Below are 14,304 nucleotides of genomic sequence, written 5' to 3'. Positions count from 1 at the left end.
CAGTACTACTTAGGAGGTCCCGTTGCCGTAAAGCAATAGGCTGCATGATTGTACCTACATAGCCGCTGCCTTAGGTAAGGAATTGTTATTTCTTGGCTGTCACAGGCGAAAAGGAGTGGGAATAAAGGAATCGCCATCGCAGGTTTAGAACACTCAAACTCTCGATTAAGATGCTTCCCGACTGTCGTAAAACAATTAAAAAGTTGACATACTACGGCTCTTCTGATGTAAAGCAATTTTAAGCCTTCGTGTTGCTATGGCATCGTTTTTCGTGTTGCAAGTTAGGACTTGGAACTAAGGAACAGTTGCTTGCTGTGGGGTGTCCTAGGGTTGGGGGCAGACCACAGGAGAAATGTCTTTGCCATAAATCAGATATCAAGGCGGAGTCTCCATGTCTTCCTTTTTCCCCCGCCTCGCCAGTGGTCGGTTTGTTTCACGATCTGGAAACAACAGTACTCACTAAGCTCGCGCCTCTCAGCCATAAAGCGACGGTACCTAAGCGAGCGTAATGAAAGGGCCATCTTATCAGATGTCGCAAAGCGATTGCACCACCGTGCCGTAAAGCAAACTCCGAGACTGTCCTCCGCGTTTTGGTTGCATCCTCCCCCCCCCCCCCGCTCCATCCTTCCTCCAGCGCCTTCCCCCCGCCCCACATCGGATTCCCTCTCCCTGTTACCCCGGCTCAGCTTCACCTTCAGTGGGCGGGGCCGACCCAAAGTGCCCGGCAGTGCCGTAAAGCAAATCTGCCACCTTCGCTTCTTCCCCTTCGCATTACCCATCCAGGTTGCCAGGCTGCCGATAAGCACAGCTGTCGCGCAGGCCCCGGTGTCAGCTTCTGAGCGGGCGGCGGCGGCGGCGGCGGCGGCGGCGGCGGCGGCGGCGCTGGGGATGGCGGCCGGGGCGGGGGGGGGGCCGGGGGCCGGGGTGGGCGGCGGCGGCGGCGGAGGCGGCGGCGGCGGTGGTGGCGGGGAACTGCACCCGCGCACCGGACGGCTGGTGAGTCTGTCCGGGGGTGGCCGCACAGCTCGGAGACAGCAACCCGGCCAGGAATTCAACCATGGGCTGGTGCTGAGCCGGGAGCCCCTGAGGGACGGGCGAGTCTTCACGGTGCGGATTGACCGCAAGGTGTGGGCCGATTCCGGGGTGTCCAGGAGACGGGGAGGAGGGGGGTGGGGTAGGGATGAGGATGGGGGTGGGGGTGGCTGGTGTTAACGAGCTAGTGAAGCAGATGCTCTCAGGGCCAATAAGAGAGAAGCAGATTGCACCGAGGTAATGACCCCAGAGACCCAGTCCCTGAGGAGTGAGGCTTTAGAGGGTAGTTAATGTTTTCTTTGTCTTATTTTCCAAGGCTATATCTCAGTAATGAAGATATTCAGACGTGGAAAAAGACTCCGGGTTTGTAAGGACCAACGGCACTAAGAGAATGATTAGGAAGTCAGATAAAAGAGGAGGGACAGTAGATTTAGGAAGGCCTAAAGTCCACCTGAACTAATGTTTCTTATGCTCTCTCTTCCCACTCAACTCCTGATTGTCCATGTCTAGGTGAACTCTTGGAGTGGATCAATTGAGATCGGAGTAACAGCGTTGGACCCGGGTGTGTTGGACTTCCCAAGTAGCGCCACGGGACTGAAAGGGGGCTCTTGGGTAGTGTCTGGTTGCTCAGTGCTTCGAGATGGGCGCTCAGTGCTGGAAGAGTATGGGCAGGATCTGGACCAGCTGGGTGAGGGGGACCGTGTGGGTGTGGAGCGCACAGCTGCTGGTGAGCTTCGACTCTGGGTCAATGGGCGGGACTGTGGCGTTGCTGCTACTGGCCTTCCCTCTCGAGTCTGGGCTGTGGTCGATCTCTATGGCAAGTGTACTCAAATCACCGTGCTGCCCCCAGAACCTGGTCTTGGTACCCCTACGCCTCCCCCTGCCCTCCCCGCTGGGGACACTTCTGCTGATCAGGGGGCTACTGGAGATGAAGGTGAGATACTACAATGAAAGGAAGAGGGTTTCAGTTTGGGAACATAGGAGATATTTGGGAACTTGTGTATTTATGCAGGGGAAGGGAGAATAAGAAAACAGCTGGAGGTGTAGAGGTTGGCACAGTTGGTGTATGGGAGAGAAAGCTGGGAATATAGTTTGTGTGGAATAGTTGAAAATGTATTTTGGGGGGAATCTGGTATTTGTGAAATATTAAGGGGATGTGGAAGAGTATAAGAAACAAAAGAAAGTTAAAATATAGTATATATCTAGTATATATATATCTCATATATAATAAAGCGTTTTGGAAAGAGAAGGATATGGGCAAAATAAAAACTGGTACATGCAGAGTAGTTGAAAGGAATATTTTGGGCATAAGGGGCTAGACCTGGGAAAGTGTCCTGATTGAGAGGATCAGCAGTGAGAGCTGGATACCTTACTCTTTCCATCCCCACCCTGCTCCTCAACCCACATGCTGTCCCAGGCCTAGCTGGACAAGTTTTCCCTAAAGCCTTAAGGTGGAAACGGGGGAAGGAGAGAGAATGGTAGGGAGAGAAGCATTAAGAACAGTGGCTGGGGTAAGGAAGAAGAGAGAGGTAAATACAAAGAAGGTGGGAAGTTGAAGAGAAGTGCTTTCAAAAAAGGGGAAACATTCCTTAGAAAACTTTATTTTACCCCTTTGCCAATTTCTTGACTACAGGTTTCTCAGGCATGGAATTATCAGAAGTAGTAAGTAATGCCATCCTATCTGCTTACAATGGGGGACTCCTGAGTGTCAGCCTTGGCTCACCACCTGCAGAAGAGTCAGGACCTACTGCTGGTGGGAGTGGACTCCCTACCCCAACACTCCTAACCTCTAACGATGCCCTGCTGTTTCATGAAAAGTGTGGCACCCTCATCAAACTTAGCAACAACAACAAGACAGCTGAGCGTCGACGGCCTCTAGATGAGTTCAACAATGGAGTAGTCATGACAAATCGCCCACTTCGTGACAATGAGATGTTTGAGGTAGAAACTCTGATGACTTGATCTCAGCTTTGCTCTTCAGAAATTCATGTTTCTTATGTCTCAGTTCCTTAAATGATGTTCCTTTTGAGGACCCAGACATTTAGTACAATGTTTTTAATAAGTGTGGGATGGGAGGTTGTAGAATGGACCAGAGGGTTTTGTTTTTGTTTGTGGGTTTTTTTTTTCCAGTTTATCCATGTATATTTGGTGTCTGGATGTGTATCTACGTCACCATTCTGTTCTTCCTCCCATTTGCTGACTTTCTTCTACCCTAAGATTCGAATTGACAAGCTAGTGGATAAATGGTCAGGCTCCATAGAAATTGGAGTAACAACTCACAACCCAAACAGCCTGGAGTATCCTGCAACTATGACTAATCTGCGCTCAGGTACTAGAGAGCTGGGCTTTTAGGGGAACTGGTAGGGAGGATCTCAAGGTCATAACTAAGGAGAGTAGGGTTTCTCTTCGGTAGGCACCATTATGATGAGTGGCTGTGGGATCCTTACCAATGGCAAAGGGACCCGTCGGGAATACTGTGAGTTCAGCCTAGATGAACTGCAGGTGAGAGCCAGGGTCAGGACTAAAAAGGTAGTTGGGAAAGGTAGAAGGGGAGAGGGGCAATACTCTAGATTTTCTCCCTACTAGATAAATGGAGGTGTTTCAGCAAGTAAGATTTTTTGCTCAGTCTGCCCTTATTATTACTGAGTCCTAATTTCTGTCTGATAATATAGTTAAATGGGAGAACTCCCAAGATTCTGACTTCATTTTGGATATGGGACCTTCTGGGGATATATGGGTAGGGTGGAAAGTCTTTGAGTACTATGACATCTCTTGTCCTTCCTCCCCTCCCTAAAGGAAGGGGACCACATTGGTCTCACCAGAAAAGCCAGCTCTGCACTACATTTCTTCATCAATGGAATTGATCAGGGTAAGTGGAGAAAACAGACTAAGGTAAATCTACTAGGATGGAATAATTGAATAGAGTTGGGAGTGAGATTGATGTTGATGTTGTGAGGTTATAGAGGATTTGAGCTTGAGAATAAAAGATGGGAATGGGCCCAGGTTCGACTTATTCTATGCCTCCTTCCCTTTCTATGATTTTGTTAGTATTTTGGGGCCTCTCTAAGTTTGTCTTTTCTTATGACTCTATTCATCCATCCTTCCTTCTTTTAGAATCTTTCCTTCCTTCCTTTGTTCCTGGGTAGGTGTGGCAACTTCAGTGACACCCCCAGTAGTGTATGGTGTGGTGGACTTGTATGGGATGGCAGTGAAGGTGACCATTGTCCACAACCATAACCACAGTGACCGTCTTCGACGAAACAATGCTATCCTTCGGGCCCTGTCTCCTGAAGGTGCCCATCGAAGGCCTCCTCCTGGCCTTGCCCACTCTGAGCCTGATCGCCTGCTCTTCCACCCCAACTGTGGACAGAAGGCAGCAATCACCCATGAAGGACGGACTGCTCTTCGACCCCAGTATAGCTTCTGGGATAGGAAGGGGCTCAGTTGGTCAGGGTAGGGGGGAAGGTCCTTCAGAGTAGTGGGATAAAGTGGCACCTAAGGAATAACTGGGATTTGGGAGTTGTCTGACTAAGGGGAATCGTTTCCCTAAGGAGACTGGAATTTGAGGACAGCTGGAAGTGTGGCTGAGTCTTAGGTAGAAGAACAGGGCTGATTTCCCATCTTTTCTACACTCAGTGCCACTGATGACTTCAATCATGGTGTAGTGTTGAGCAGCAGAGCCCTTCGGGATGGAGAGCTATTCCAGGTTCGAATTGACAAGATGGTGGATAAATGGGCTGGTTCAATCGAAATTGGGGTCACCACCCACAATCCAGCTTATCTGCAGCTGCCCTCTACTATGACCAATTTGCGTTCAGGTGAGAGAGGCTCCTGCTTTAAGAATTGGAGAGAAATGTTTAGAAGTGGATGAGTTTGAATAAGGGTTTGGGAACAATTTGTAAAGCAACATAAAGACTGAAGAAAGGTAGAGGGACAAGTTCTGGGAAGGAAGGAGCTGAGGATAAGAAAAATAGGAGGCATTCAGTACCTTTGACTCTTGTACTCAACTAGGTATTATAAAACCATAGAATCTTTAGCTCCTCTAGCTCTCTAGTTTAGGGAAATAGTTCCAGACAGGTGATGACTTGCTAGTCCACAGTCACATCTTGAATCAAAGAAAGATCTGGGATTAAAATCCATTCTTCACATTTAAAATAATAGTCCTATAATTCATTCTCCTTTGTTCCTTATATCCCATTAAGAGCTCTTAATGATGTGAACTTTTTCCAACCCTTACCTTTCTTTACTAGGAACTTGGATGATGACTGGGAATGGGGTGATGCACAATGGAACAACTATTCTGGACGAGTATGGTCACAACCTTGACCGACTCAAGGTCTGGTAGGGATTGTGGACTTTGTTCCCTAAGGGGTACAGTAGGTGGGGCTAGAGTATGGAGATGATTTCTTTCCCTCACTACACCCCTGAGGGAAGAGAGAATATACTGTGGTTCATGGTTGGTGGTGATAACATCCTTTCCTTCACTCAATATGGTTCAGGAACTGTGGCTGACTTCTTATTCCTTTTCCCAAGGCAGGGGACACAGTGGGTGTGGTACGTCGTGAGGATGGCACCCTCCACTTCTTTGTCAATGGGGTGGCCCAAGGCCCTGCAGCATGGAATGTGCCCCCGGGAGTTTATGCTGTAGTTGATCTCTATGGCCAGGCTGCACAAGCTACCATTGTGGATGACTCTGGTGAGGAAAGAACATAAGGATAGGCAGGAAGCACTTTGTGGAGCTCAAAGGGGAAGTCTGGGAGGAATTTTGAGACAAAGAGACATGAGATTTGAAACACAGATGTGGTAACTGATTCTCCACTCTACCCCGAATACTAGAGTTGCTGCCACTCCCTGATGACATTTCTGAAGGAAATAACCAGCTGTCACCAAGTTCACCTTCATCTGGGGCAGGAGCCACTGATCTTCGATTTCACCAGCTTCATGGCAGCAATGCTGTCATCACCAATGGGGGCCGCACAGCACTCAGGCACAACTGTCGAAGTGAATTCAACGATGCCATCGTCATCTCCAACCGGTCAGTCCCATAGGGGATAAAGGTATCAGTTTCCCTTTCCTTCCTGCCCCCTCTTCCTCTGCCTGGTTCTTGCATCCTTGATGCCTTCAGAAACTGTCTTTAAGTCTTCTCCTTTTCTCTGGCAGGGCTCTTCGAGAGGGAGAACTCTTTGAGATTGTCATCCAGAAAATGGTTGATCGTTGGTCAGGGTCTATTGAGGCTGGTAGGTTGGTTAAGGAGATCGAGGGGAAGACTGACATTTTAGCCATAAAGATTGCTTGAGCCATAAAGGTGCTCTTTCCCCCCTCAGGAGTAACTGCCATACGACCGGAAGACCTGGAGTTCCCCAACACAATGACTGACATTGACTATGACACATGGATGCTGAGGTGTGAGGCAATTTATTCATCTATTCACTACTACTGTTATTGTTTGAATGTCTTTTTAGCAAAGGACTATGCCAGGCATCGCATGGGATGGGATAAAGGTCTTCTGGGTTGGAAAACATTTCTAGGGACTGTGGTTTTTTATGGAGAAGCTTTGTTGAATGTGGGGCAGAGAACTACCATTGATAGAGAATTTCCATAATAATAGTCTAAACTTTTATGGAAGGAAAAAAAGAATGCACCATAGCATGTAGACACTATAGCAGGCATATGGATAAAGGATATTGTTGAAAATAGTACTAGGGTCATTTTACTAAAATGATATCTTAGTTAAAGGAAATTGATAGTGAGGGGTATAGGATGAGGGTCTAGGTTTGGGAAAACATCCTGGTCTTACTACTTCTCTCTCCCTGAAGAAATTTTTTGATAGTGGTGTGATTCCTTATTTTGTTAGGGAAGCTAACTTCCCTTTCCCCTACTTCCCTCAATAGCGGCACAGCTATCATGCAGGATGGAAATACCATGCGAAACAACTATGGCTGTGACCTAGATTCTCTAGGCACTGGCTCTCGGATTGGCATGATGCGTACTGCTAAGGGTGACCTGCATTACTTCATCAATGGTCAAGACCAAGGGCCTGCCTGTTCTGGCCTTCCTGCTGGGAAAGGTGACCTCCCTGTTCAGGGATCCAAGTGTCTGACCCTCTAGTGTCTAGTTCTCCAAACCAATCTTTTCCCTTTAGGGATGCAAGCCATCCTCTCAACCCACACCCCTTTTTGGGACTCAGATACCTTAGTCCTCATTCCCTTTAGGATTTCAGGCAACTGGTGTCCCAGCCCCTGCCTCTCCCTCTGACCCCAGAGGTGTATGCTGTGGTGGATCTCTACGGCCAGTGTGTCCAAGTCTCCATTACCAGTGCCACAGGCCCTATGGATAACAGCCTATCAACCAGCAATGCCACTGAGAAATCTTTCCCACTTCATTCGCCAGGTGAGAACTTTAGGAAACAAAGGATTTATACATGTTCGAGTAGTTTAGAAGCAACATTATAGAAAATGATGGCCTTGAGACAGGGGGAATTGTAAATCAGAGATAATAGCTAATAGTTTTAAGGATCCTAAATGAGAAAAAATTCTTAAGGGTACAGTGGCGGTTTGAGTAGTATAGGTTATATACAGGGCATTTTTGGGTGAAGAGGAAGACTTAAGGATTCAAAAAGAAATGGAGAGGGATAACCAGTGTTTGCTTTTTCTTTCTGAAAAAGTGATGTTATAAATTCATGAGCTTTCAATCTTTCGATCAAAGAAATGTTAAGTTCAACTTCTGGTTTGGGGAGCTTGGACTTGTTTCTTTCTTATAGAAGAGAAAGCTGCCCCTCCTAGTTTCCTGTTTGAATAGGAAATAATCTGCTGAGTCTTCTCTCTCACTTTCTGCAGAGGCAGGCAGCCTAAATTTGGTTCTCTAGTGAAGAGATGACCTCATAAGGCTTTCTTGCCACTGACCATCTCAGGAGTGAGCAGTGCCTAAGCACTTTTTAGCTAAAAAAAGACATATCAGAATTTATATCCTGCTCCTAGTGTAGAAGAGAATGTCTCCCTTATTTTTCTATGCCTCTAATTTCCTTTTTTGTACTCTTCCTTTCCCAGTGGCAGGTGTGGCTCACCGATTCCACAGCTGCTGTGGGAAAAATGTGACATTTGGAGAAGATGGTACTCGGGCCATGAGAGTAGCTGGCTATGCTCATGGTCTAGTCTTCAGCATGAAGGAGCTCAGGACTGATGAGATCTTTGAGGTAGGAATAGGAAATGATGAGAATGGAGTTGGAAGCCTCTAGGGAACAGTCTCAAAGAGAACTGTTAATGGACAACTTTGGAAGAAACTCATGACAATTCATTCTTTATACTTCTGCCTTTCTTTCCTACTGCTTTTGAGTCACCACCCTATTTCCCTCTTCTCCCTACCAGGTACAAGTGGAAGAACTGGATGAAAAGTGGGCAGGTTCATTCAAAGTAGGGCTGACAACACTTCTACCAGGGGACCTGGGTCCTGGGGGAGGGACTGGGGCAGGGCCAGGGCTGCCCACCTCACTCCCAGAGCTACGGGCCAAGACAACATGGATGGTTTCTGGCTGTGAGGTGAGACGTAATGGACAGCTTCAGCGGATGAATTATGGACGAAATCTGGAGAGGCTAGGGGTGAGCAGGGTCTGGAGGATGGAAAAGGGGAAGATTTGATACAGATCCCTGGGAGGGCTGAGAAAGGGCAGGGAGTGTTGTTAGGAGAGATGGTGTGAAATTACGGAAGGGGAGGACAGAATTTTGAAAGATGGACTTAGGAGAGGAGAACATAGAGAATGAATGCAAAGTAGTTGAGTTAAAATCCATTTGAAATCCATACAGGTGGGAAGCCGTGTGGGAGTACGTAGAGGAGCAGATGACACAATGCATATCCTAGTAGATGGTGAGGACATGGGGCCTGCAGCCACTGACATTGCCAAGGTACTGCTGTTGGATTTTTCTTATTTCCCTCAACTTTATTACCAGGCTTATCTTGCTTACTTTGACTCCTTTTCTCCCATTTTGGTTCATGCCTCTCACCCCTCCTTAAAACTCTTTCCTTGACCCCGGTTACCTTCAGACTTTGATGCTTACTTTTTCCCCTTCCCCAATTTTGTCATCTGTTTGAGACCCTTGATATCCCACCTTCTTCAGTCTTGTCCCTCAGCTTTTCTCCCCTGTTGAGTGTAGGGTTTATGTGAAGAATAGCAGCGTGAGGAGAGGAGGTATGCTGTAATACCCCACTTCCTCACCCATGTGTGCCCCCAGAATGTGTGGGTAGTGCTGGACCTGTACGGGCGGGTGAAGGTCATCTCCATTGTCAGCTCCTCGATGCTAGAGGAGATTGAAGGCACCAAGCCACCCTCACTCAGCTCAGATACTGGCAGTGAGGGTGAAGAAGATGAGGATGATGAAGAACCAGGCACCATGGTAAGAGCTGAGGTTTGGGGCAAGGAAGGTTGATCTAGTGTCTGCATCTTTCTGCCATCTGCCAACCTTCTCTGAACAATATCTGCATGTCTTGAGATATTGGGGCCTAGGGGGAAATGGGGGAAGTGTCTCATCCTGTTTTCTTACGTAAGCAAGAGCTGTATACCTTAGCTTTCATTGATTCTCAATACAGGGAAGTACTCCTCCCTTATTAGACTGGGACCTGTGGAATAGAAAAGGGTGAATTAGAGATGTAGTTGACAACCATATGGTTCTTCCAACAGGGTGAGAATGAAGCTGTGGTTACCCCTGCAGCCCTTGAGTTTCTGGAGAATCATGGAAAGAACATCCTCTTGTCCAATGGAAACCTGACAGCCACACGGGTGGCCAGCTACAATCAGGGCATAGTTGTAATAAACCGGCCCTTGGTTCCTCAGCAGCTGGTCCAGGTGGGCTAAGGCCTGATCCCTCCCTGAACAGAAGGGAGGTCCTTGCTCTGAAGAACTCATTTCTCCATTCTTTCAACCCAATTTGCTTCCATCCTTAAGAAAGAGAAACAAAAGGCCTACTTACTTGTATTTTCCTCCTCCTAGAAAAGAAAATATAAAGAAGTTAAAACATTTGACAGCCTCCTAGAAAAGAAGTAGAATGTTGGTTTTTCTCTATGGTTAGGAAAGGGCATTATCTCTGTTTCACAGAGAGGAATTAAGTCAGCACTCTTTAAGAATCCCTTTCTCAAAGACATCTTTATTCATGAGCTTTATCTTTTTTCATCTAGAGAGGAAATTCTGCAAAATTAATATGAATAGTACTTCTCTGAGGAGGAAATTATGTCAAAAGTTAAATCACTTCATATCTGCACAGGAATTGATATGTCCTGTTTCTCTTCTCCCCCATCATACCCAGTGATACCACTTTCTATGTGTCAATGTCTGTTAGGACATATAATCTTCCATTCCCCTCAGGTGCGGCTGGATTTCCTGAACCGGCAGTGGACTTCATCCCTGGCCCTGGGAGTCATTGCTTACCCCCCTGAACGGCTCAACTTTCCAGCTTCAGCTTGTGCCCTCAAACGGGCCTCCTGGTTACTTCGGGGCCAGGGTATCTTCCATAATGGCCTCAAGGTGGGCAGGACATGTGAAGAAAGAGAACAATCCTGTAGGCAAAGCAGATGGAGTAAATGGAGATGATTGGGATATCAGGAAAAGGGCCCAGAAAAATATGGAGTGGTATAGGAATTAGGGAGCCATTGGAGAAACTGGGAAAGAATACAAAGGTAATGTGTACCTGAAGGAGGTAGTAAATAGGCACAAAGGATGAGGAAGAGGCACAAGTGTTAAGGGTATCATAAGAAGGGAAGCCTGTGAATAGAGGGTAAAGTTGCGTAAAGAAGTATATGAGTTGGGGTAGGGATTGGCCAAATGATAATATTGGAGAATGGGTATTGATATATTTGGGGTGGGGTTTTTTGAAAAGTGGCTCATTCTTATGCTTCTGTCCCCCAGATCTGCGAGAAGTATGGGCCAAACCTGGACACGTGCCCAGAAGGCACGGTGCTGGGGCTGAGGTTGGACGGGTCTGGGGGGCTGCACCTCTATGTCAATGGTGTGGACCAGGGTGTGGCTGTGGCTGAGGTGCCCCAGCCCTGCCATGCCCTAGTGGACCTCTATGGCCAGTGTGAGCAGGTCAGCAGGGGGTGGTGGGTTAGGGATAGTGCTGAAAGTGGGGAGGAATCTAGGAAGTTAGAGGAGCGTGGTGGTGGTGGTGGTGGTGGTGGTGCCTTAAAAGAATTGGGGGTATAGTGAAGATTTTATGGGTTTGATGGAGAGAACTGGGGAATTTAAAGGGGAAAAGAAATTGAAGGGCTATGGGTGCTGGAGGAGGGAGTGGGGTACACCGTGGGATTGAGAAAATCCATTGTGGTAAACGAGAGCAGAGACAAAAGATAAACCAACCCTTCTTCTTTTCCAGGTGACAATTATGAGCCTTGAGATAGGAGCAACCAGTGGGGAGGGAGCTGGAATCCAGGGGGACATGGAGAAGGCTGATGTGGTAGATGGTGAGACTTAGGGAGGGCCTGTACTCTACAGTCCCTCTGGGAGGAACCTTGTTACTCTTAATTCTTCTCCTTTCTCTGAGACACCTATCCTTAATGGTTAAATTCTTTGCTTATTTCCCAGAGGATCATTTTTTTCCTAATTCCTCCCTTTCTCTCACTTCCCAAACAGGCATTTAAGAAGTTGAATGAGGCACATTGAGGGCAAGAGATGTCCCCCAAATTTGCCCTCTTCCCATCTCCTCCTCCCTGACACCATTTGACTCTTCTTCTCTTTCTACCCTTTCGCTATTGATTTAACCTTACCTTTCAGGAATCAAAGAAAGTGTGTGTTGGGCTCCACCTCCGGATGCCAGTCCTTTAAAGAGCTGTGAATACCATGCTCTCTGTTCTCGATTCCAAGAGTTGCTACTATTGCCAGGTGAGATTCCATCCCTTAATTCTACCTTTTTTCTTGTGACATTAGGATTACTTTTCTCAAACTCCTAAATAGTTGGCAGAAGAGGTAAGGCTCATTTCTGATACTTGAGGAGGGACAGGCTAAACTGGAACACAGATGAAATATAGGAATAAGGATTCTGCCCTAAACTAAGCTTTTCTCTTTTTTGCCAGAGGATTACTTTGTCCCACCCCCCAAGCGAAGCCTGTGCTACTGTGAGTCCTGTCGGAAACTTCGTGGAGATGAGGCACATCGTAGGCGGGGGGAGCCACCTCAAGAATATGCCTTGCCTTTTGGTTGGTGCCGATTCAATCTCAGGCATGTAGCTTATTTGTTTTTGTTTTGTTTTGTTTTGCTGTTCTTCCCTATTCCCCCTTTGCCCTCCTAACCATTCTTCCCCATTTCATCCTGTGCCACGAGGAAAAAAGTCATTGCAGAAACTTTTAAAGAACAAAAGTTGAGAAAACACAGGAAAGCAGGACAAAATTTTGAACACCCTAAAATAAAAAAACCAAGCTGTACATTAATAGAAATCTACAGCTTCTTATACAATTTTTTCTTTTCTGTTATATAAGTGCAAATACTTATGAAATAGGTCAATAAAATTTGATGTTTTTAAATTCAGAATTTTAAAAAACTATAACAATTAGAAGTACCCCGACCTGGGAGATGGAAGATCTGGGTTTGAATGCTAATTCTTTCCAGATGTATGTTCCTGGTATCCTCTTTCTTACTAGGCTGTTTTCAGCAAGACAATTGGATGCAATAAGTCCATCTTGCTTTTCTTTTAAGAGAAAGGGTTTTGAAGTAATCAAGGTTAGACAGACATGCATATGTTTCTTTCCCCCAGAGTGAATCCACGATTGGAGACAGCAGCACTATCCAAGAAGTGGCACATGGCCTACCATGGGAGTAGTGTTGGGGCTGTTCGAAGAGTGCTGGACCGAGGGGAACTAGGGGCAGGTAATAGGATAAGAAAAAGTTAAAGAATGGATGATTGAGGGGAGGGAGAGACCAGTATTCCTTTTCCCTGAAATGAAGGGTATGGAGAAGCTATAGAGGGTCGGGGGAAATAAAGGGAAAGATGCCTGACCATTCCACTGTACTTTCAGGGAGTGCTTCAATCTTAAGCTGTCGGCCTTTAAAGGCAGAGCCAGGGTGTGGGTATGGAGAATCTGGTGAAAACTGTGTCCCTCCTCGTGAGGAACAGCCCCCTCCTGTGCTGCTTTCCCCCTCCCTTCGGCATGCTGCTGGAACTGATGCCCTTGCTTCCAAAGTGCAGTAAGTGAAAGCAGGAGAGGGTGGGAACAAAAGTTGGAGTAACTAAGTAATGGGGATATTAGTGAAACCTTGGAGGGAGGTCCCTGGAGCCCAGCACTTTTAAACACATTTTGGTTCTAATTTCCCTACTCCCATTTTTTTTCTTGCCTCCTGCTTTCCCCAATGCCCTTCCTTCTTTCCCTCTATCCCACAATTTTTTTATGATATATCATTTCTGACATATATGAATGACATTTCTACAATTTCCTTTCTATGTGTTGTTCTCATATTGTCCCAACAGACTTTTTTTTCTTTCTTGTCTTTAGATTCCGGGACCCCAAATCTCAAAGGCCCTACCAGGCCCAGGTGGCATTCCAGGTGTGTGTACGTCCTGGATCCTACACACCTGGCCCACCCTCTACAGCCCTTGGGGGTCCACCCGACCCTCACTTTAGTCCTGCTGAGCTGGAGTGGGTGACCAAGGAAAAGGGTGCCACGTTACTCTATGCCTTGCTGGTACGAGTGGAGTGAGAGGATATAGGCCCATATTGCCAAGCACAATAGTAGGAAAGGTTTATGGACTTGGGAAGCACCAACATTTTATACATTCCCCCAACCATTCCCAGGAAAGAGAGGGAACATGATGGGACCTCCCTCAGATTTCCCAGGAGCTTTGGATTTTTGTTTGGAGTAGTTCTGGATTTGGCAAGTAGCTCTCCTGGGTTGGGAGTTGCCTACATATTTGGGGAAATTGTGATGGTCCAGAACACATGGGAAAAGTTCATGGGGGCTGAATTTGGAAGGCCTCTCTCAATGAACCCACTAGTTCTCTCCCTTATCCTCATGCACTGATTTGGGGAAACTCCCATCATTTAATTTATTTCCGTTGTTTCTGGTTAATGTGAATCCCCAAGGGGAGTTTGTCTCCCTTCTCTCCGTTGAAACTTTTTCCAGTGGGAAGGAATAGTGGGGGAGAAAGAGCCACCCTTATACAACTGTTACTCTTGATTTCTTAAAGAACTGAAATAAACGTCCTGTCTCAGATACAACTTTGTCAGTACCAGTCTCCACTTGCACTTATCTAAGAGAAATCCTAACAGAGTTCCAAGGAAATGTAGACAAGTTAGATG

The 14,304-nt window shown here is 46.8% G+C and overlaps 1 protein-coding gene across 1 annotated transcript; it reads left to right on the top strand.

The window, feature by feature from the left end:
* The first annotated feature begins 170 nt into the window (after positions 1-170).
* NEURL4 (neuralized E3 ubiquitin protein ligase 4) lies at positions 171-14,223 on the top strand. Its single transcript, XM_003768795.4, is given in 31 exon segments — positions 171-227; positions 421-553; positions 841-902; positions 904-1,125; positions 1,543-1,966; positions 2,666-2,973; positions 3,250-3,361; positions 3,446-3,534; positions 3,829-3,901; positions 4,179-4,446; positions 4,669-4,850; positions 5,283-5,368; positions 5,566-5,728; positions 5,869-6,067; positions 6,193-6,269; positions 6,357-6,435; positions 6,924-7,099; positions 7,294-7,422; positions 8,079-8,224; positions 8,397-8,627; positions 8,832-8,930; positions 9,258-9,419; positions 9,704-9,868; positions 10,385-10,543; positions 10,925-11,104; positions 11,391-11,478; positions 11,789-11,896; positions 12,088-12,232; positions 12,765-12,877; positions 13,027-13,195; positions 13,501-14,223. Coding segments are annotated over 31 exon segments (4,809 nt in total). The 3' UTR covers positions 13,706-14,223.
* The last annotated feature ends 81 nt before the right edge of the window (positions 14,224-14,304 follow it).

This window comes from Sarcophilus harrisii, chromosome 4 (genome assembly GCF_902635505.1).
Source record: "Sarcophilus harrisii chromosome 4, mSarHar1.11, whole genome shotgun sequence".
NCBI classification, from domain to species: Eukaryota; Metazoa; Chordata; class Mammalia; order Dasyuromorphia; family Dasyuridae; genus Sarcophilus; species Sarcophilus harrisii.
Note: the sequence above shows the minus strand (reverse complement) of the source record. Positions and strands in the feature narration are given on the sequence as shown.